This window comes from Lissotriton helveticus, chromosome 5_1 (assembly GCF_964261635.1).
Source record: "Lissotriton helveticus chromosome 5_1, aLisHel1.1, whole genome shotgun sequence".
Lineage (NCBI taxonomy): Eukaryota > Metazoa > Chordata > Amphibia > Caudata > Salamandridae > Lissotriton > Lissotriton helveticus.
Genome location: NC_136065.1, coordinates 208,209,031 through 208,233,429, shown reverse-complemented (window position 1 = coordinate 208,233,429; position 24,399 = coordinate 208,209,031). Strand labels below are relative to the sequence as shown.

The following is a 24,399-nucleotide window of genomic DNA, read 5'->3' as shown; positions in this document are numbered from 1 at the left end:
CAAGAGCAACCAAAGCAGGTGAGGTCACAGAGGCAAGAGCAACCAAAGCAGGTGAGGTAACAGAGGCAGAAGCAACCAAAGCAGGTGAGGTCACAGAAGCAGGAGCAACCAAAGCAGGTGAGGTCACTGAGGCAGAAGCAACCAAAGCAGGTGAGGTCACGGAGGAGAAGCAACCAAAGCAGGTGAGGTTACTGAGGCAGAAGCAACCAAAGCAGGTGAGGTCACAGAGGCAAGAGCAACCGAAGCAGGTGAGGTCACAGAGGCAGAAGCAACCGAAGCAGGTGAGGTCACAGAGGCAAGAGCAACCAAAGCAGGTGAGGTCACAGAGGCAGAAGCAACCAAAGCAGGTGAGGTCACAGAGGCAGGAGCAACCAAAGCAGGTGAGGTCACTGAGGCAGAAGCAACCAAAGCAGGTGAGGTCACAGAGGCAGGAGCAACCAAAGCAGGTGAGGTCACGGAGGCAGGAGCAACCAAAGCAGGTGAGGTTACTGAGGCAGAAGCAACCAAAGCAGGTGAGGTCACAGAGGCAAGAGCAACCAAAGCAGGTGAGGTCACAGAGGCAAGAGCAACCAAAGCAGGTTAGGTCACAGGGGCAGAAGCAACCAAACAGGTGAGGTCACAGAGGCAGGAGCAACCACAGCAGGTGAGGTCACTGAGGCAGAAGCAACCAAAGCAGCTGAGGTTACTGAGGCAGAAGCAACCAAAGCAGGTGAGGTTACTGAGGCAGAAGCAACCAAAGCAGGTGAGGTCACAGAGGCAGAAGTAGCTAACACAGGTGAGGTTACTGAGGCAGAAGCAACCAAAGCAGGTGAGGTCACAGAGGCAAGAGCAACCAAAGCAGGTGAGGTCACAGAGGCAAGAGCAACCAAAGCAGGTGAGGTCACAGAGGCAAGAGCAACCAAAGCAGGTGAGGTCACAGAGGCAAGAGCAACCAAAGCAGGTGAGGTCACAGAGGCAAGAGCAACCGAAGCAGGTGAGGTCACAGAGACAAGAGCAACCAAAGCAGGTGAGGTCACAGAGGCAGAAGCAACCAAAGCAGGTGAGGTCACAGAGGCAAGAGCAACCAAAGCAGGTGAGGTCACAGAGGCAGAAGCAACCAAAGCAGGTGAGGTCACAGAGGCAGAAGCAACCAAAGCAGGTGAGGTCACAGAGGCAGGAGCAACCAAAGCAGGTGAGGTCAAAGAGGCAAGAGCAACCAAAGCAGGTGAGGTTACTGAGGCAGAAGCAACCAAAGCAGGTGAGGTCACAGAGGCAAGAGCAACCAAAGCAGGTGAGGTCAAAGAGGCAAGAGCAACCAAAGCAGGTGAGGTCACAGAGGCAAGAGCAACCAAAGCAGGTGAGGTTACTGAGGCGGAAGCAACCAAAGCAGGTGAGGCCACAGAGGCAAGAGCAACCAAAGCAGGTGAGGTCACAGAGGCAAGAGCAACCAAAGCAGGTGAGGTAACAGAGGCACAAGCAACCAAAGCAGGTGAGGTCACAGAAGCAGGAGCAACCAAAGCAGGTGAGGTCACTGAGGCAGAAGCAACCAAAGCAGGTGAGGTCACGGAGGAGAAGCAACCAAAGCAGGTGAGGTTACTGAGGCAGAAGCAACCAAAGCAGGTGAGGTCACAGAGGCAAGAGCAACCGAAGCAGGTGAGGTCACAGAGGCAGAAGCAACCGAAGCAGGTGAGGTCACAGAGGCAAGAGCAACCAAAGCAGGTGAGGTCACAGAGGCAGAAGCAACCAAAGCAGGTGAGGTCACAGAGGCAGGAGCAACCAAAGCAGGTGAGGTCACTGAGGCAGAAGCAACCAAAGCAGGTGAGGTCACAGAGGCAGGAGCAACCAAAGCAGGTGAGGTCACTGAGGCAGAAGCAACCAAAGCAGGTGAGGTTACTGAGGCAGAAGCAACCAAAGCAGGTGAGGTCACAGAGGCAAGAGCAACCAAAGCAGGTGAGGTCACAGAGGCAAGAGCAACCAAAGCAGGTTAGGTCACAGGGGCAGAAGCAACCAAACAGGTGAGGTCACAGAGGCAGGAGCAACCACAGCAGGTGAGGTCACTGAGGCAGAAGCAACCAAAGCAGGTGAGGTTACTGAGGCAGAAGCAACCAAAGCAGGTGAGGTTACTGAGGCAGAAGCAACCAAAGCAGGTGAGGTCACAGAGGCAGAAGCAACCAAAGCAGGTGAGGTTACTGAGGCAGAAGCAACCAAAGCAGGTGAGGTCACTGAGGCAGAAGCAACCAAAGCAGGTGAGGTCACAGAGGCAGAAGCAACCAAAGCAGGTGAGGTTACTGAGGCAGAAGCAACCAAAGCAGGTGAGGTCACAGAGGCAGAAGTAGCTAACACAGGTGAGGTCACAGAGGCAGAAGCAACTAACACAGGTGAGGACACTGAGGCAGAAGCAACCAAAGTAGGTAAGGTCACAGAGGCAGAAGCAACCAAAGCAGGTGAGGTTACTGAGGCAGAAGCAACCAAAGCAGGTGAGGTCACTGAGGCAGAAGCAACCAAAGCAGGTGAGGTCACAGAGGCAGAAGCAACCAAAGCAGGTGAGGTCACAGAGGCAGGAGCAACCACAGCAGGTGAGGTCACTGAGGCAGAAGCAACCAAAGCAGGTGAGGTTACTGAGGCAGAAGCAACCAAAGCAGGTGAGGTTACTGAGGCAGAAGCAACCAAAGCAGGTGAGGTCACAGAGGCAGAAGTAGCTAACACAGGTGAGGTTACTGAGGCAGAAGCAACCAAAGCAGGTGAGGTCACTGAGGCAGAAGCAACCAAAGCAGGTGAGGTTACTGAGGCAGAAGCAACCAAAGCAGGTGAGGTCACTGAGGCAGAAGCAACCAAAGCAGGTGAGGTCACAGAGGCAGAAGCAACCAAAGCAGGTGAGGTTACTGAGGCAGAAGCAACCAAAGCATGTGAGGTCACAGAGGCAGAAGTAGCTAACACAGGTGAGGTCACAGAGGCAGAAGCAACTAACACAGGTGAGGACACTGAGGCAGAAGCAACCAAAGTAGGTAAGGTCACTTAGGCAGAAGCAACCAAAGCAGGTGAGGTCACTGAGGCAGAAGTAGCCAATCAAGTGAGGTCACGGAGGCAGAAGCAACCAAAGCAGGTGAGGGCACAGAGGCAGAAGCAACCAAAGCAGGTGAGGTCGTGTGGGAGGAGCAACCTAAACAGATGAGCTCATAGGAGGCAACAGGTGAGATTACAGAGGCAGAAGCAGATAAAACAGGTGAAGTTACAGAAGCAGCCAAAACAGGCAAGCGAAGGCAGAAGCAGGCAAAACACGTGAAGTAATTAAAGCAGGCAAAACAGTTGAAGTTACGGTGACATGAACAGCAGTAACATGAGGTGATGGAGGCAGGAGCAGGCAAAACAAGTGAGGTTATGGAGGCTGAAGCAGGCAAAGCAGTTGAGGTTGCGAAGCCTTGCACAGTTAAACATGTGAGGTAACAGAGGCAGAAACAGCCAAAACAGCTGAGGTTACAGAGAAATAAGCCAGCTGAGGTTTACAGAGGCAGGTGCCGTGAAAACAGATGAGGTTATGTAGGTAAGGGCAGGCAAAACCAGTGAGGAAATAGAGGCAGAAGTAGCTGAAACGTGTGAGGTTACGGAGGGAGAGGCAGCTAAAATATACGAGGTTATGAAAGGAGCATCTCCCTAAAAACCAACATGAGAGGATACACCTGAGACAGGGCAGAGCAACTAGAGATGCAGGAGGGGTGAGGATAAAAACAGGTTTAAGACAGTAAGAGGCAGTAGGGACAGGCACTGGCCGTGTTGTTCAACAGGCCAAATAAGAGGAAAGCAGCACGGCTGCATTAGCCAGATGTGAGATTGTGGGCAGGAACAGGCATGCAAAAGGCAGATGAGTGCCACATTCCAACGTACACATGTGTGCTCAGTGTAGGTGTTATGTGATATGAAAATATTAATTCTGCTAAGTGCTTTGGTCTAGTGTAATTTGTTATCATTGATATTGAATACCTTGGTATAATACTAAAGAATGTGATTAATTGTTTATGTAATATCATGTAAGATAACATGATGCTTTGTGATCTGTGGCAACATCCTTTCCTAAATGGTAAAATTGTGAGATATACAGATGCTGTATGATGTAGCGTGATACATGAGGATATCAATAGTGGTACGCCATGCTCATATGTGCATCATTCGGTATACTTTTTTGATACCTCGTCCTGTAAATGTTATTGGTTATAATGATAAAGCATATGAAACTGTGTATAGTCTAAGCCTGTGATTTATACCAGAAACATGTGCTACACATTGATATCCTGAGCATTGTTTTGCGTCCTGTGAGATACTGTGATATCGCCTAACATGTAGTTGAATTTCTACTATGCAGTGATATCACTTCCTGGAGGTGACACGCGGCAGTAAACAAAAATTGTGATATCTGTGAATGTGCAATGCTGCAGAGCCGCTGGGTGTGTTCATGTACAAGAACCTTCTTCTATTCAGTTTTTTAGCAGTATGCATTAGCAAAAGAACCACAGTTACACTACTCGTAATGCAAATAAAACTAACCAAAAACAGACTCCAGCCTGCAATTATAATCCTCAAACCCTCTTCAAATCCATCAGCACTGTGAGGACTAACAAAATGGTGGAAGACAGAACACCAAGCTAACTTAACCACAACACAGCACAATATGTAGAAGTGAGTGTGCCATGAAATAACCATGTTCCTGTCTTGGTGGTGTAACATTCAAATCCGATTTCACGCTGTAACTTCAAATCTGATTTCACGCCACTGCCGGGGGAAAACAAGGTGACCTGGGATGCACACACCATTAGGGTTGAGTTAAACCCCAAAGCTGCCAATTGGCCTGATGGTCAGTGCTTTTCACTCAAAAGACCCCCTGTCTTTGAAAGTATCTCAGTCCCATCCAGTGAACCTCTGCACAGAAGTTGAGAATTGGTGGACTTCGATTCCTTGGAAGGGGTTGTGTACAGCCTCGTCGCCTGTCAGAGCGGGCATGATGCAGGACTTTGAAACAAAAGGTCTGGCATTGGCTACATCTGCTGTGAAAGGAGTAAATCCTCAAGGTTGTTGTAGTCCTAATACAAGTGGCGGAGTCTCTTCCTAGGCTCTCCCAGCTCTTGTAGGCAGTACGGAGTCAAAGCCTTCAACCCCTGCATACTTTATCTGGGAACAGCCCTTTCTCAGAGTGACCAAGCCTCACCAGTGGGAGAACATTCCTCTGCTCAACCCAGTGTCCCACCTGCTCAGCACCCACCTGTCGAGCTAGAGCTCAGGAGCAAGATGCAAAACATCGGAAGTAAAGAGGTCAATGAGGCCAGGAAGTCAACTGCAAGTTGACAGCACGACCGCCACTTGCAGTGGCTCGCTAGAAAGGTCAGTGGCCATGAAAATTCCATGTTTGAGGATCCTAATTACAAAGTGGAAGGAGGGAGAAGCGTGGCAGCTCTGGGATGGGCAGCCTGGCCCTCACGGGTGCAGACGAGGCATATATGTATTCATACATAAAGGAAAACCTCATGGAATAAGTTAAAACCACAGGCTGGCAGCGCCTGCTGCAACATGATTTCACCAGGCGAGGCCAGTTCAGACTAATCAGATGGGCTATTTGTTTACTCTGTTTCTAAGGAGTTCGAATAGGAGGGCCCATTAGATATAACATGAGTAGGTGTGGGGCAAAGTTGTGACTATCCTTCTACACAGAAGACATGTGAATAAGTTACGCCTTTGGCTCTGGAGTGTAATATATGCCTGCAGCAGCACTACTGCTGCAGCCTACAGAGTAGAGATTGGAGTCCTGGCAAGGCCAGCTCAACATCTCACCCTACCGAGGTGGTGGATGGGTAAAAGTAGCATTATTTAGCGCTGTTAACGTAGTACCTGTTACGTTTAGAACAGGTAGATGCCCCTGTTGGCATGTAGCCTTGAATAATATTGTGTTTTAAATATTATTAGGCTGTGGGGCCACGTTTGTAAACTGAGTTAGGCATTGGCTGCAGGTGACAGTGTGTGATGGGGACAGTAAATTCCCTGTGAGGGTAAGAGGGTGGCCAGTGTTCTCTTTTAGAACATAGTTCCAGGAAATAATATTTTTCCCCACAGAATAATAAGGCAGAATGTAACTAGAATAGAATGCTAAGGAACACTACTCCAAAATATGAAGGAATAATGCCCAGCATATTAAAGTGAACGACACTCTTGAATAAAAACAAGTAATGCCCTAAAATGCAACTGAATATTGCTGCTGATAATTAAAAACAGTACTCCAGAATATGAAACAGCAATTGCCCGAAGCAAGAAACAACAACAATGACGCGAATATAAGTAAATAAAACCGTAGAATAAAAACAATTTCTCAGCAATAATGACTCTAAATGTTAAATAATAATGACCCGAATATGAGTTTATGTAGCAGAACATAAAATAATAGTGCCCCAGATTAAAAAGCAATAGAGCCCTGTAACATTTAAAATAATGTAACAAAATACAAAAGAAGAATACCCCAGAATATTGTGCCGGAGAGGGAGGACCCCCTTCCTTACTACTTCTGATAATGAGGTTTCCAAAAACCACCAGTGCCAGAAAAGTCATTCTGTACAGTCATGTGCCACTGAATAATACCATACAATAGTGTACCAAATAGTTTATAGAATATGGCGCAAGAAAACAATGCAAAAAAGTAATGGATAGACCTCTTGGATCAATCTCAGCCACTGGTAATTACTCGGTCCGCATCCCAGGCAATCATTATTTCGCACACCATGCCACCTCAGTTTGGACCCAGCTTTATGCAAATCATTCTTGACCCTGCTTCATTAGGAACAGTCAAGACCGAACCACCAGGCCAGGTCCTCCCCGAACCGGGGCACAAATAACCCATGAACAGATTCTCCCTTTTTAGGGCTCATTAGTTGGGTATCGCTTGGTTCCATTGTGTGCACAAGACCCACGTCTGAGCATACCCATTCCACCAAGGGCATCGCACTGAAGTAGACAAAAGGGTGATGGATGGAATGCCTGAATTATCACAGCCACTGGTAATTACTGAGCCCCGTGTCCCAGTCCATCATTATTTCGCACACCATGCCACCTCAGTTTGGACCCAGCCTTATGCAAATCATTCTTGACCCTGCTTCATTAGGTTCAATTGAGTCCGAACCCCCAAGGCAGGTCCTCCCTGAACCGGGGATCAAACAACCCATGACCAGATTCGCCCTTTTTAGGGCTCATCAGTTGGGTATAGCTTGGTTCCACTGGCACAGTGTGCACAGGACCCACGTCTGGGCATACCTGTTCCACCTAGGGCGTCACACTGAAGTAAACAAAAGGGTGATGAAAGGAATGCCTGAATTATCACAGCCACTGGTAATTACTGAGGCCCGTATCCCAGTCCATCGTTATTTGACACTCCATGCCTCATGAATTTGGACCAGGCCATATGCAAATCAGTCTTGACCTTGCTCCAATAGGAACAGTCCAATCAACTACCTGTGTTCCGGATCAGGGTGGACAAGGCCTGGCAGTTTGGGCTGGATTAATCTTACTGGAGCAGGGTCAAGACTGATTTGCATATGGTTGGGTCCAAACAGTGAGGTTGCATGGCGTGCAAAATAATGATGAACTGAATTGCGGCCCTCTACAATTACCAGTGGCTAAGATTATTTCAAGCATTCCGTCCATTATATTTTTGTATATGAGATAAGAAAGCCCCATAATAGCACAACACACAGTGTTTTCAACTATTGTTCTGGGAAGTACTGTACGGCAGTACTATACAAGACCAGAGACTGTTGTGTCTGTATTGCTGTGCCAATGAATAATACTGAAGGATGGTGTTGCAGAGAAAAATGCCCAAAAATATATATGCCTCAGAGTAATGTCCCTTGCTTGATTTGATAGTGAAAAATACCTACAGCTCATTAGAATACAACAATGGACTGGAATTGTGGGCCAAAGTATAGATCACTAAGATGGCCGCAAGAAAAAAATGGCATGTCAAGTTGTACCACAGAGTACTAGCCTTCTGTGGTTATGGGAAGAGATAATGCCCCAGGATTGTAAGCCAAAGAACACCATTTTCATTTGGTTATACAAGTGAACATGCTACAGAATGTTGTGCCACAGGTAATGACGCACTCGAGGGGACCCAGCCCTCCAGGACTCACACAAGATCTGCCATTCAAATAAGAGGCAGCCTTTATGCTCAGGGTGTACCCAAGGAGGAGAGATCGACAAAGATGGTGTCTCTTTTTTAAAAGTACCTCTTACCTCTCAGGGGTTATCTGTCTGTCTTCTCTTGATATCTGGGCTTGCAAAAACAAACATAAATGCGCCCACTATGACTGCTTCATGGAGGCGTGCCCCAGCATCTAGGGCTGTCGAGTTTGAAGCTGAGGACCCAGGTTCGAATCCCAGCCTCCGTTCAACATCCTATGATTCTAAGCAAATCACTAAATTTCCATGTGCCTAAAAATATGTACATTTTAGTGTCCTTCAAACAGGATTCCGCTATTAAAAAAACTGCAAAAAAAGGTAGACGCTGCAGTGGCCTACCCGCAGCTTTAGGTAAGACTTGCAGTCTGAAAGAGAACATAAAAGACAATCCATCAGTGGAATGAAGAGCGCATAAGCCTTTTCTTGGTGAAAATGCAATCTTAGAATTAGGCTGGACCACACTGGGCCAAACCAGTAATCTTACAAGAGACCGAGTAATATACTACAGCCATCAGATGCTCCCCAAGGAACTATTTCATTAACCACAGGTCTTCAAGTCATTGACTGAATCAACTAGGAATTGTGCATCTTATCTCATACACCCATACAATAAATGATCAAAAATAATACTCAGAAATAAAGTTAATAAATAGCAGCATACACTGCATATGTATCTATCTGCCATAGATACATATGCAAAAATCAGTTTCTGCTGCTTTTTGCTTAATTTGTTTCTATACATAAATGCTGCTTATTTTTATTTCTGGGCATTTTATATTTATTTCTTGGTTTTAGTGTTTGATCATTTACTGTATAGGCATATGCGATAGAATGCATAGTCACTTGTCAACTGATTAATGCAATGACTTATAGACCTGCGATTTATGAAATACTTCCTTTGGAAGCATCTGTTGGCTCTGCTAATCTTAGGGGGGGTGATGTTTTGTTGGAAGGGAAGAACACAAGTAGCTCACTGATAGAGGTCTTTGAATAATGACGATTGAATGCAATGAGCTCCCTCTCAGCAATAATCCCTAACACATAGAGGACACTTATTTACTGTACGCAGAATATCCGAGCTAAAGAACGAGAGCAGCCTAGGTTTGCTGAGACGCAACCCAGAGGGAGAAAGTCCTGCGAGATGTGCATAGTGGCCTTTCTGCCACCGAATCTCAACAAACACTAAACAAGCTGTGACACCACAGGCATAGCCACAAGAAGAGTGGCTAATGATTAGTTGATGATTAGCCAATGAGAAGGTAACCGTACCTCTTTCCTGCTCTGGGGTAGATAATAAACAGAGATGTCCCTAGAACAACTAAGACGCAACCACACAAACATCTTTTAAAGTTAAGTAAGCCATTGAAAAAAGTGTAAAGCATGTTTTTCAATAAAAAGGAAAGTACATGGATACACTCCGGAGGGCTACAAGTAATTCATAATTTTTGCACTGCCACGAATCCTCAGGAATATGGATATCTGCAGTGAATGTATTTGTTATAATGTGCACGCTCTCACAATTACTTGGTTTTCCTTCTTTTTGCCTCTTTTTAAATCTTTCTTCCCTTTTTCCCCCCTTCTTCCCTTACTTGTGGTTGTCTGAACCCCTTTCTCTTTCGCTATCCCTCTACTCGTGGCTCTGCTGTGTCCTTGCTGTCGCTTCCCTTGCATTCCGTGTCTGTCTGTGCCCGTTGTGTCCGTCTGGTTTTTTATTTTTCATTTGCTTTGTTCTAATTTTCATGTAGGGCAGTGGTTCAGTTAACAGGAGCCCTCTGCTGTCGACTTCTGGTGCTAGCACGCCGTGCCGCGGCGTCCGGAGGCAGCTCCCGCAGACGCCTCTGACCCCGCGTCCAAGCGTCACCTACAAGACTGCCAACTCCTCGCCGGTACACTTCTCTCATTTTCAGACCGGCGTCCCCACCTTCTCCCCGGGACGTCTGAGCCGCGGCTTGTCGGAACACAACGCCCTGTTGCACAGCGAGGCCCAGGGCCAGGCATGCTTCAGCGGGGCCCGCACCGGCTCCGATCCCTACCTTGGACGCCGCGAGGAATGTGACATTTCTGGCCAGGCGCTGTCCGAGGATGCGCTCACCTTCGAGGAGGCACTGGCTACCAATTCAGGCCGGTCCTCGAGGACTTCGTACGTCTCTTCCATGACATCACAGCCCTCGCACGTTCGTCGGGTCCCCAATGGCTACCACTATACTTTAGGCCTCAACTCTGGGCCCGGGACAGGTGGCAGGGCCCGCAGCTACTACCACGAGGATGGTCAGGATGACTGGTGCTAGCACGAGGCTCAACAGACTCGAGCCTGGATCTTCATTGGCAATCGATGAGTTTTATCATCTATCTGCCCTGGCGTGCTAGCGCCCACGCCACACCGCAGCCGGCCCCAAGCGCATGGATGCTGAAGGAGCGGGCTGCGCGCAGCACTAGTGCTCTCTGGGAGCGAACGCCTCTGCCTCGCCTCCTCGATCTGTTTTTTGCACTGGACAGGAAATGGAATGAATAAAGATCCTTTTGTTGCTGTTGTGTTGGTCCACTTCCTCTCTCTCTTCCCCACCCCCCACCCCTGTGTTTCTCGCCCCTTCTCCTCTACGCTTCCCATCAGTGTCTTGCCTTGTACAACAGATGCCAAACCTGTGAAGCTGAGGACTCTTTCTGGGGTGCCCGAATTGATGACTGTGGAGCTGTTTCGGGACATTTCTTTCAACACTGTGGGGTTAAAGATGGATGCATCCGCTGTACTGTTTTCTCATCCTTCTGCCCAATGCCTGAAGGGCCAGCCGTGCACTCGCCCAAGGGCTCTCTGTAGAAACGTTTTAAAGTGCTTTTTAATGGGAAGTGGCTGGGTTCCAAAGTGCTGACGGGAGGAAGGACAGGCGGAGGAAAGGTGTGGGGATTTGATTTGTTTCCCGTGTGCTGGGAAGAAGAGAACGTTGTGAATGTGGAACGGTGACGACCAGTATTCCAGATGTCTGTGTGTTTTTTCCTTTCCTATAAGGGTGACAATTTTGTGATGGAATTAGTGAGGCATGCTGGGCTGGTAAGTGTGTGCTCGTGCAAGGCCGCCATTGCTGTGCACGTCCAATGCATGTCTACTTCCCCTCCTGCGTTTCCACGGTCACGGGTAGCAAGTGATAGCAGGAAGGGAGCCGGGCACCCTCCCACGTGCCGCGGACAGAAAGGGGTCCTGGCAGCCGGGGTTCCAAACCCAGATGCAGGGTCTCAAGAAGCAGGCAGAACACCCTGCTGCTGCTTACTCAGACTGGAGTGGGGGATTCAGAGGAATCCTTCGAAATGTCTCATGAGACCAGGAAATAGCACAGTCCCCTCAAGGGTGATTGGGGAGATTGAGGTCTGCAAGCTTGATAAGGAAATGGAGGGGAACAAATGCACTCCCCTCTTCTTGCATAACATTGAAAAACAACCAAAACCACTACCAATGCCCAACACTGTTCAGTTTACCCCTTTGGAGATTGACTCAATCCCCTTAAAGGGTCAACTCAAGAGAGAGAGAGAGAGAAAGATACACCCTGTCCAAGACTGTTTCCCACCCTCCCATCCTTTCTGCTTTGTTACTGGAGATGCGTTCTCCTTTCTTTGTCTTGTTTACAGCTCTCCCCTTGACTTGGACTCAACTCCGAAAGAGCTGGTGTTTTTAGTCACTCAGCTGAAACTTTGAAGACTTTTTTTGCCTGCATTCTTTTTTCTAAAATTGTACAGTGAAAGAGGGGGAACATTTTAGGGGAACACACCCTTGGGGTGGGATTAGACTGTAATCATTCCAGGTTCCGCGCCTTGTTCAGGAATCCATACTTTGCTCAGGTAACGTCTGGGAAGTTGAAAGCTATGTCAGGAATGTTGTGTCTACCGTGGCCTTGTTTTAAAGTGTCGTCTCACTGTGTGTTTGTGCTTGTGTGTGTGTGAGGCCTCATTGTATCATCTGTGTAGGTCTGTTGAAGCCCCACCACCACCACCTTTAAGATTTGATAGAAGTAATTCAGGGGTGTCTTGTGCACCCTGAACATGTACGTATATCACACCATTTCACCTAGTCCAAATCAGTATGCTCCGTCACCTAGGCGTATACTGACTAGTGAAGGCTGTTGGACACTTGAGAATAGGCTTCAGGTCACTAAATCCTAAAAATAAGACTACATCCATTGCAGAATTTTAAACCCATCTTCCAGTTCCTTCTGGAAGTCGTAGTCCTTAGTCCTGTTAAGAACATTCAAAAGCCACCTTTGGAGATTTGATTAGGACAGTGGGTTGGAAAAAACTCAATTGGATTTCAGTGTAGCAGTTGGGAATTGAACTGCGTTAAATATATTAAAGTCCTTTTGATGAAACTAAGCGCTGTGTGTCACAGAAAAGGACCTCTAAAGGTTTGGAAGAGCAGCTTTCAGTCAAATGTCTACTGCCCCTTCACTTATCAGGATATCGCTTTCTCTTCACTTGGCATTTTCATGGAGAACAACAGGGATTTAGCAAGATAAACAGTGACTCAAACTGTGTGCTATCACGTAAATCCTCTTTTTTACATGTACATTAATCCCATATTAGAAAGTCATGGGACAAGCAGGGTGAAACTGGGCACTCAGTAGGGTCAGCAGATGAAACACCAGATAGTTTAGACGCACTGGACACTGTAGGGTAAAGACAGCGTAGGTACACCAAAAGGCACAGCAGAGTAATGACAGACTGGCATGTCGGCGTGAGCACTGTAGTGTAAGGCCTGGCCAGGTGAGATGGAGCCCGTGGTCAGAAGTCTTTGATTTTGGAGCCTAAAGCTATTCTAGATTCACATGCTGTGCATTATTCGCCATTGAATAGTAAGGCACAGAAAGATATGTTGAAAAGTTAACTTTTTATTTTGAGTGACAGCAACACGAGGAGTCTCATAGTGATGTTCACCCTTACCCACAAAGCCCTTCTATGTGAGCACCACCTTCAGATTCTGTTCTATCAGTTCTCCGAACTGGGAGAAGGCAGCGCCATCTTTTTGCCATGTTTGCAGTTGATTATGTCTCCAATTGAAATATAAGTGGGTTGTAAACTAAATCTACCACTTTATGATTTATTTTTACGCCCTTGTTTGCAAAGTCATGAGCTAAAGCATCCCTACGATTGCGTCCTCCCGTTACCGAAAATGAAAAAATACTGTACGGTAAGGGTTTAGAGGCTCTTCACCAGGCCCACAGGACATTTAGTGGCATTGGACCGCCTGGGAATCTCCCAATGAGACACTCCAGGACATGGGTCCAGGGGCGGCAGGTGCTGGTAAGCGGGCGGATGGGAGTGGGGAGTCGACAGACAATGGAATAGTTAAAATAAATAAACCCTATTCCATCTGTCGACTCCCGCCCCGCTCCACCGTGCTTACCTGCACCGGCCGCAACTGCATGGATTTCATGTAAAAGACACAGTGTTCAGGTGCATTCTTTTCTACTTCCAAAGCATTAGCTAAAAAGAAAAAATGATGCTGTACCTCCACGTGTGAGCTTGCTCTGCAGTAGGCATTAGTATTTAGACAACAAAGGACTGTTCCGATGTATCTCTTTCAAGATACTAAAGGTTTATAGAGCAAAGTTCCAGCCTGAATCTTATAGGCATGAATCTTAATATTTTTCCATTTAGTACATCAAATATGCATAGGTCGTAAGGGTGTCAAACAGGTTAAAACACCAACTCTGAGCTTTTCAACAACTAGGATTTCTCAAAGCCACTGTCACTGAGTACCAAGTAGGCAGGGAAATAGGCTGACTATTCAAGCGTGCATTAGGAAAATTGTGACCCAATCTTCAACAATATTCGTTTTTTCAAAAAAGTCGCAATGTCTATTACATCACAGCTTGTTTAGCATTCTTAAATATTCTGTGTATTAAAGTAAACAAAACTAAGGGTCCAATTAACAAAGCTAAACTTAGACCTGAAGTCTAAGTTTCGACCTGAAGTGTAATGGCCCACTTCACAAAGGTAAATTTAGATCCCAGGTCTTAGTTTACCTTTGTGAATTGGGCCCAGAGTGTGCAGGTTTGTTTAAAGAAATGCAGGTGCAACTCAACAAGTCCACCATTTCAAGTATCCCACAAATCCAGTTTTGGGTACCAACTCCAATTTGTTGCCGACTCAGGAATATATTTGAGTAAAAATGATAAAATGTTCTGTCACAGTGCACCCTGTTACAGTAAGCACTGCGAATCTGCCCTGTCACAATCTTTGGCACTGTGTTGGCATATCATTGCACTTTGTAACAGTGACATGCTTGATACATTCAAGCAAGAGGGGTTTGGGCCCCATAATGCTAGTGAAAGTTGGGCCTTGTAACCGTCATACACTAAAGAAGCGAAGTCCTTAGCCGCCATTCCGCAACTAAAGTTAAGGATCTTTGTTTGAGACAAAACTGTCCCGCCCGAAGTAATACTTTACAGTAGTTGTCTCATTATTATGGAACACTTTTTCAAATGCGTACAGGAGACATACAAGGCATGTTATTTGAATATCATTGCCAAATTAATTAGCAATGTTTAAAAATTGATCGGTCACCTGTAAATGAAGAAATGTGCTCTCAGTGAAAGAAGCAGACATTATCATGCGTCAATAGATTCATTTCTTAGGTAATGTGCATTTTTAAGATGATGAAAAGTCTAAATAAGTAGTTCCCCTTATTCTTTTAATGTCATGGGGGAGAGGATTAACAAAGAGTTGTGAATGACTGATAACAGAGCCCTGAGGGAAACATCCGAAACAACGAAGTTGTAATGACGACTTACCTGAACAACGAAGTCCGAACAACGACAAATCCTGAAGAACGAAGTCATGAACAACGAAGTCCTAAACCACGACTCTTCTTAACAATGATTCCCGGACTACAATGCACTCTTCTAACTTGGAAACCTCATTCCTGTCCCCCCGCCCCCCGGACTGCTGCTAAGGCACGTCACTCTTCTAAGCATGTGTGGCTCCCTCGCCATGACTGCAGAGCTGGCAAGGTCACCTAAATTAACCAGCCAAGCAAGGAAGTGTCACATCCTCTTCGAGCGCAGGTTTGCAGAGTGCGAGCAGACACTCTCCAATCATGTTTCATGTTTCTCCTTAGGAGCGTGACGTCACCAGCACGCCTAACACTCCTCACCGATTGTGCCTTTCATCAGCTGTAAACTATGTCAGTGCATGTGCAAATGAGCAGGCGAAGGCGGAATATTCTATTGGTATACGGAAATGGGATGCGTCTAAAGGAATTACGGCAGAATTACAAGAAAATGTTTTTTGTGTTGCTAGTTACTGTTCGAAATTCAGCAAGAACGCACTGTGCCTGGCAGGAGGGCAGAGCAACCAGGTGAAGCGTTTAACATATTTAAATTTGTGAGTGCCATTAACACGAAGAAATGCACAGCTCAGTTATCCGGAGTTCTAAATTAAAAAGGCGCACTGTAGCAGGGCTCCTTTGATTAATCAATATGTTGTTCTCTCATTGCCAAAGTTCATCAAAATCTACTTTGTTACAGAAAACTGAGAGTGAGGCTTCGGAACTAAGCCCTGTAACCAGATCTCCCTCGCCGAAAGAAAGGAAGGGCGGTGAGGGATATTGGAGGAGGTGAAAGAAAAATATAGCACAAGATTAGCCTCAGGTGTGTGGGTAATCGTGTTTATATTTAGGGTGGGTGCAATTCGTTTTTATGGGGTTGGGGAATCTGGGTACTAGATCTAAAGCAATTTTTTAAAATACACATTCCTTTACCACGAAAAAACGTGGTAAAGGAATGCATGGAAAAAAAAGTTGTGGTTTAGACGAGGTCGTGGTTGCGACCTCGTTGTTAGGGAAGTCGTGTTTGTGGAACTCGTTGTTCCAACATACAATTGAGCCCTGAGGATGTAAGGCAAGTAAGTAGAGGAATTTGCGCTGCCACACTGGGCTATTCAAGTGATCACTATCCGCTGGATAAAGCTTGTTAACATGTTTCAAACTTCTAAGTCTTCAAGGTCTCCTCTGGACTGGCCCCTGGATATTTCTTCAGGAAAAAGTATTGCATAGGGGTCGTCAAAAACAATTTTTTTGTGTGCGCTAAGTGGGCCTTGAGCAATGATAAGCGCTGATCGATTCTTGTGATTGGAATCCTCCCCTTTCATCAGCTGTTGATTTCTTGTGCCTGGCAGAGAGGCTTCACTGCACTAACCCCTGTTGAGCTAATGGTATACGTGTCTTGAGCGTTAGTTGACATGTCTTGTTTTTCTGAATTTAAAGCACCGCTTCTTCAATCTGTTCATGTCTTGATTCTGGCAGCGTGGCCATTACGCACAGAGTCATTAGTAGCCGCAGCCGGGGTTAGGCCCAGGATGACTAAACGTACTTCCATTTTGACTGCCTATGGAAAAGTTGTATCAAAGCCTCCATCCAGACCAAAGCACCATGTGGCAAGAAACCAGAGTTCGGTTTGAAAGGCCCTGGGAAGTATGACGCTTTGCACCTGAAGTCCAATGCTTCACAGTTGAACTACATTCCCCATGAGTCTTAGATGCAGGAAGTCCCACACCTAATCCCAGAAATACCTACAGTTGGCTCAATACAAGTGTGACCGTGCAGCGGAGAAATGCAGGACCTTCCAAACCACAGAATCCAGACGTGCCGACTAATGCGGAAGTGCCGCGTGCACAGCTGCGGTCCATGCAGATAACAGCGGTGGGGCCGGGTAAGGGCGGATTTCGAAGGACGAGGCAGAGGGGAAATTAAATAAATAATTAATTTTCCCTCAGCATCGTCCCTCAAAATCCCCCCTAACCCGGCCCCGCCGCTGTTATCTGCACGGACCGCGGCTGCGCATACATATGGATTTCAATGAATATTTGACATTTGACATTCGAATGCCATTCCTTGTACTCCTCATGTACACACTTGAAATAGTGTTCAGTTATAATGACATGAATGATGTAAATCATATCTGTGGACGGGTCGGTTTTGTCTCATTCAAATGTCCTTAACTTTAATTGGGAAATTACGGCTAAAGCCTTAGGTTCTTTAGTTTACCACGGGTGGAAGGCCCAACTTCCATTAGCATTATGAGGGCAAAAGCCCGCTTTCCCCTCTTTCTTGAATGTATAAAGCAATTCACTGTTAGAAAGCACAAAGATATGCCAACACATAGCGCCAATCAATGTGACAGGACAGATTTGTGGTGCTTACTGTAACAGCACGCACTGCAACAGAAAGGATTGTCATTTGTGCCCAATTGTGTATCACTTCTAACAGTAACGTGTCATTTTATACTGTGGCGCAGAGGATTTGTCATAGTGTGTTCAATTATAGTGTATTGTGTCTTTGATGTCCAGTGCTTAATTTGAACCAGTGGTTTCCAGTGCTCTGCACTGGCACTTAATTGTCAACACTGGAGCTTGTGATAGTCTGCCACAAGGTGGCGCTGTCTGGGTAAATTTGAGATGACCACAACAACAGTTAATTATTTAATCAATAGACATTAAAAATGACTATTACCTGCCGCCCAAGCCATTCTTATGGCTTTGGTGGCCTGAAATAGTCCGAATTGTCACGCTTGTAGGAGTGTGATGATTAGTAGTTGTGTTGTTACTATCAGTGGTGGCATTGCAGGGGCAGTGTGTGGTGCAAACTGCATTGGCCTCCTGGCGAGAGCCCTGGCTTTTTTTTTTTTTTTTTTACAAATTAGGCACTGACTATGGCCTTCCTTAGGGTAGCAGTTACACGGTGCCCAGCCTGCATGCTCTGATACAATAACTTTGGCACACTGTCCTCGGCCGAATGTATGATGCATGCCGTGTCCATCATACACTGTCCAGCATTGCCTGTTACAGAGTGTACTGTCGTGCTCTGTCTCGCTCTGTGGCACAAACCAGTGGCCAGTTTGTGTGTGTGATTTACCCTAGTACGTTGTCAGATTGTATGTGGGCGCTGTCATAGTGTTTCCTTTCCCAATAAATGTTGTCAAGTCTGGCCTGTCACAATGTGATGTCCCACAATGCGCTATTGCTGTTAGGTTTCATACAGTGATCTGCCTATGTAGTCTCTCACATTTTTTGTGGTACACCGTGCCCTCCACCTTTTGTAATATTGTAATGATATGTCCTTTCACAGTGGATGGAGTCATAGTGTGTGGCGTCGCATATACCTTGTCACACACTGATGTTATAGTGTGGCCTGTCACATGTTCCCTATCACAGCGAGGGTATCATAGCGTGGGATATTTTATGTGCTCACTCCCAGTGCATGCTGTCGTTGTGTGGCCTGTCATGTTCCCTGTCACAGTGCAAGGTGCCGTTGCGTGGGCTCTCATATGTGCTCTGTCATAGTGCATAGTGTGGCCTGTCACAGAGCAAGGTGCCTCATATGTGCTCTGTCACAGTGCATAGTGCGGCCTGTCACAGAGCAAGGTGCCTTGTATGTGCTCTGTCACAGTGCATACTGTGGCCTGTAACAGTGCAAGCTGCCTCAAATATGCTGTGACAGTGCATAGTGTGGCCTGTCACAGTGCAAACTGCCTTGTATGTGCTGTGTCACAGTGCATAGTGTGGCCTGTCAGTGCAAGCTGCCTCATATGTGCTGTGTCACAGTGCATAGTGTAGCCTGTCAGTGCAAGCTGCCTCATATGTGCTCTGTCACAGTGCATAGTTCGGCCTGTCACAGAACAAGGTGCCTTGTATATACTCTGTCACAGTGCATACTGTAGCTTGTAACTTTGCAAGCTACCTCATATGTGCTGTGTCACAGTGCATAGTGTGGCCTGTCAGTGCCAGATGCCTCATATGTGCTGTGTCACAGTGCATAGTGTGGCCTGTCAGTGCAAGCTGCCTCATATGTGCTCTGTCACAGTGCATAGTTCGGCCTGTCATAGAACAAGGTGGCTTGCATATACTCTGTCACAGTGCATACCGTGGCCTGTAACAAACAGTGCAAGCTGCCTCATATGTGCTCTGTCACAGTGCATAGTGTGGCCTGTCAGTGCCAGCTGCCTCATATGTGCTCTGTCACAGTGCATAGTGTGGCCTGTCACAGTGCAAATTGCCTCATATGTGGACTGTCACAATACATAGTGTGGTCTGTCAGTGTAAGCTGCCTCATATGTGCTCTGTCACAATGCATAGTGTGACCGGTCAGTGCAAGCTGCCTCATATGTGCTCTGTCACAATGCATAGTGTGGCCGGTCAGTGCAAGCTGCCTCATGTGTGTTCTGTTACAGTGCATAGTATGGCCTGTCACAGTGCAAGGTGCTGTAGCGTGGGCTATCACATGTGCTCTGTCACAGTGCATAGGGTGGCCTGTCACTGTGGAAGCTGCCTCATATGTGCTGTGTCACAGTGCATAGTGTGGCCTGTCAGTGCAAGTTGCCTCATATGTGCTCTGCCACGGTGCATAGTGTGGCCTGTCCGTGCCAGCTGCCTCATATGTGCTCTGTTACAGGGCATAGTGTGGCCTGTCACAGTGCAAGGTGCTGTAACGTGGGCTATCACATGCTCTGTCATAGTACATCGTGTGCCCTGTCACAGTGGAAGCTGCCTCATATGTGCTCTGTCACAGTGGATAGTGGGGCCTATCAAAGTGCAAGCTGCCTCATGTGCTCTGTCACAGTACAAAGTGTGGCCTGTTGCAGTAAAGGGGGCCGTTGTGCGGGCTATCAGTACGTCACAGTGCATAGTGTGGCCTGCCTGTCTGTCAGTAAATAATGAAAAAGATTCCTTAGGCAGCCGTCTACTTGCAAACATTTCAGTCAGGCTTTATTTACGAGGAGTGGAGGCTGCATCACCCCCTGCCTCCACTGGGTCCGGTCAGCACGGCTGTGTATGTGGGGTGCCTGCTGCATGGATGGTTCCAGAGGGACGGATCACTCACAAGCTTCAAATGTTCAGTGTCAAGTGCTCGATGGTTAGAACTGTTCACAGAGTCACCTTTAAGCCTCTGACGATTTTGTGCCTCACAAAGATACATAAAGGGGCCACACAGACTGGGTACAGAACAGAGGTGCAGCTCGAATCTGTAGGTCTAGGTAAAAAGTGTAGGGCTTATTTATGAGTCCGTGCGTTACTTTTGCGCCGCCGGTGCCTCGCTTTTTGTGACTCACCAGCAGGGTAAAAAAATGTGCCATGTTGAGTCATATTTGCAAAGTGACACATCTAGGTAGATGCTTCAGTTTGTAAACCCCTGAGCTACATTATACCTGCACCAGGTATAATGTATGCAGGGTGGGCATTCTGGCGCAAGTAAGCCTCGTAGAAGTGACGCAGTGAAATCTATGAGATGTTACTGCGTCACTTCTAGGACGTAAATGCGTCAATATCTTACACCTGCCACACAGCAGGCCAAAGTAAGACTGACGCAGGAACATTTGAATTGGGGCTTGCCCATGTGAAATGACCCATTGATGGAGTTGCGTCACTTTCGTGACACACTCCAGCAATGCGTCATTTTTGCGCCTACAGATACGTCAGAAATACTGATGAGTCTGTAACTCCTTGCGACATAATGCGCCATATTGTAGATATGACGTATCCAGCATGTTGCAAGGAGGGCGCAATGAAAAGTGACACAAGGCTGTTTTCACGCAGCGATGCGCCACTTTTCTTAAATGAGGCCCTGTAACTGTAGTTTCATCTCAAAGGGTGGTCTGTCTTGGCACTGGAAGTTAAACCCCTACGTGTCGTTAACACTAGGTGTGACTTCTGAGGGCTCTGTATAATACACATGTTTTGTGCGTTACTACTGAGGTTGGAGTCCACGTGGTCCCTGTGTATGTATGTCAAGTAGCTGTAAATCACTTTGTGTATCTGTGTCTTTTTTATGTGTTTCCTTGGAGTATATTGCTGCAAGTGCCCAATAGTAACCTTCCGTGATACTTTGTGCATGTTGGTAGGGACTGGGGTCTTTCATTGGTGGTATATGTGTTTGCCTGTGTGTCTGACAGTGTTTGCATGTGTGCTTGAGGGTGCATACATATGACTGAGTATGGGCTAGTGCACCTGAGATCAGGTTGGTGACCAGTTTTAATCGTGCAAATATCATGGCTCGCTCTTCATGGGTGCAGCAAATGTGGTCGCCTATGGTTAGACCTTTGTCTGCGTATACTTGGTATGTGTCTAATTGTGTATGCTGCAGGCCGTATCTTTTCATTCTTGTGAATAAGTACATTTATATATGGGTGTTTGTTTATGTTTCTGTGTTTACATGAGTGGCGTCATGAGCGAATTTGGGTGTGCACAAGTGTGTAGATTAATAAGCATATATTTGATATATGTATTGTCGCCTCTGCGTCTGGAAATATTCCTTAGTGCCTCTAAATAGCTAGGTCTGCACATAATGGTGTTTGTTCGAGTGTGTGTGTAGAAGTGGTCGTTTTGAGCATGTTTGTGAGCGGGCAGAGGTTTTTCTTCTGTTTTGTTTCTACGAATGTATTATGTAATGTCTGTGAGCTGTGTGTTTCAGTATGTGTGCGTGTGTATATCTGGGAGGACACGCGGGTGTGCTGTGTGTGTGGACACACCTTCCTCTGTGTTTGTGTTTCTGTGAATGTGTATAAATGTGTCTGTTAATTGGTGTGTGTTTCAGTACTGAATTTTTTTGAGGCATGTGGGCCTTTTTTTTCGCTCCCTAATCCCTGTTTTATTTCAACGGAAGTGGGTGGTCCCCTTTATTTGTCTTTTCGTGCCTGCTCCCCTTCTACTGTTACTACTTGACATATTTGTTTTTCCTAGTTTACGTTTTTTAACTCAAATGTAACTCCCTAGTCGCCTATTAGAAACAACACTTAACTTTTCTTTCGCCAAAACACAGCCATTTTCGAGTTTTAACATCCTTTTCCAAAATTACTGATTTCTTGTTTCTTCCTTGATGTTCTTGGCAATGTACATCACCGCATTGATGCATGCATAATTGGTTTGTACATAGAGTTATATTTGTTGGTTTGTGTGTGAACATGGCTGTAGGTGTATGAGTGCATGTGTGCACCTTTATATGTACCTGAGTTCATTTGTGTTTTGACTAGTGTATGTGTGCTCATGTGTGCGTGTGTGAACAAGGTCATCAGCATTTTCTATCTCTTTCTCTCTCTCTCTTTTAATGGTATATTTACGCATTGGTGCAGGCCTGTGACTGAATGCAGATAACGCAAATAGTGCTTCCAGCAAAGAACTCCATTACCAAGGGCTTAAATGTGATTAAAAAAAAGGGACTTTAGGAAACCATGGAGGAAGGGCTTGGTGAGGACAGGCTGCAGACCAGAATGACTTGTTCTGTGACAGGGCAATATATGGGGGACTCCTGGGTGATTCCTGCTGGGGATAAGAGAGGGACCTTCTTAGACCAAGAGTAGCTCCTTTGCTAGGGGTCAGTATGCTGGGCCACCAAGGGCAGAAACAATTCATTCAGCAACTGCTCTGTGGGATCTTAGCTAGACATATGAAAGAAACACTCACCTGAAGAGGTATCCCAAGTCTGGCAAATGTTTGTGTAGCGTATAAAGTAGCAGGGAGTTCTTTGGACACGTGTGTTCCTGGTGCGTCTGTGTCTGTGGAGAGTATGTGATTTTTTTGGTTGTGCATTTGTCTGGCAGATGAAATATGTGTCCCTTGAGTTCACGTTTGACGATACTTTGATATAATAGTCTTTGTGAAAATATGACTACGCAAAAGGAAAACTAAATGCACTTTTAGGGAGTGAGGGACTCAAAAGACAAAAAAGTGTGTAAGGAACCTTCAGGGTGGCTGGGACAATGAAAAAGCTGGTTGGAGCAGAAGAACATGTTGTAACTTGGGAACGTTCCCTTTGATTTCACATTTGGATTGGTTGAGATTGCCATCTTCTAACAAAAAACTAATACTAAGCCGCTATCTGTGAGTATAAATCAATCTTAGTTCTGCTGATGACCAGAAAGTATTGCAGACTGCTCCTGAGCAGAGCAAAGTTGGACAGGTTCCCATCCCCTGCTGTGGAGAGCCTGTAGTGGAAAAGTCTTTGGACCCGGTGGTAGGCGACCTGTGCCATGCTATGGTCCCTGGTCTATGCAATAGGAAAATTCCTTGTTCCTGTGTTCAGACGGGGACAGTTTCCTCCACCTGTAGATGGGTAGCATTGTAGGACAGTTCCATGATGATCGTGGTGGCAAACACAGTTGCAGATTACACTGAATAGAGCTTACATTGTGACTGGTTTGCATCAAATTTCACGAGTCGCCTGTTGAGGATGCATGCTTTCTTTGATGGTCAGTACATACAGTATGGATCCATTAGAGAGCCCAGCAGGAAAGTGCATTCTCAATATGATAATCTGTGAATTAGAAGGGTTGTGTGCAATCAAGTTTGGGCAGCACAGGAGAAAAGCCACTTTCTGCCCACCATGGATCAGTGGTAGAAATGCACGATTCTGGTACTTGTACTTGTCAGATGAGGGTGGGTGCCGACATTTCAAAAGCGATCAGGTATCATGCACTCCGTGTTGGTCAGTGTAGTTGTATGTTATCGTGTTCCCTTGAAGACCACATACCCAATATGTTCAGTACAGTGCCACAAAATACTTTTGCTAATGGTAGTGAGTGAAGCAGTGGGTCTCTTAAGTGGTGATACCCAACCACCCCTGCAAATAAGCCCATTTCAAAGTTGGAATACAAACTTGATTGGAGGGGCACACGGCAAAAGAAATAATAAGTAGCTACTTTGTGTAGGGGGAGGAATTAGGACCTTTGCCACCACCTTTTCCACTTTCCCCCATCCACCATCATTCCTCTGCCTTAAGTAATAGATGGATTCTTATAAGTAGGACTATGCAACCACATGACACGTATGACAAACTCAACCACACAAAGAAGCGAGGGACTGATCCATTCAGTAGCTTTACCTGCTGGAGTCTCCTGTTCCAGGCATCATGGCGGCTGCGACCAAGAGTTTTATACCTTTTCATTGTATGAAGGCACAATGTTTCACTGACCTTTTAAAGAAAATAGGATACTTTACTGCAAGAAGAACAAAAAAAATGAACTTTGACTAGTTGCATGCAAACATTGTAGCCACTTTGAAAGTTACAAATTGAATTGTTTTTTTTTATTGTATTGAAATATGTGTGGTATTCTTCCTCCTTTGCATCCTCCTCCCTGCTCTGTACTCAGTAGCGATGGAAGGCCACTGTCCTGTGTAACACTATGTCTTGGCTAGTGAGGTCGCATTCCAAGGCCTTTGGTCTGGTTGGATGAGGGGGCG

General features: G+C 46.3%; 1 protein-coding gene across 1 annotated transcript in view; it reads left to right on the top strand.

Moving 5' to 3' along the window:
• The window catches only part of CACNA1B (calcium voltage-gated channel subunit alpha1 B), a 1,081,812-nt gene extending 1,070,916 nt beyond the window's left edge, over nt 1–10,896 (top strand). Inside the window, exon 48 of the mRNA XM_078642008.1 lies at nt 9,933–10,896. Coding sequence (XP_078498134.1) covers nt 9,933–10,475 — 543 coding nt within the window. The 3' untranslated portion in view covers nt 10,476–10,896. The remainder of the gene's footprint in view (nt 1–9,932) is intronic.
• Nucleotides 10,897–24,399: the final 13,503 nt, after the last annotated feature.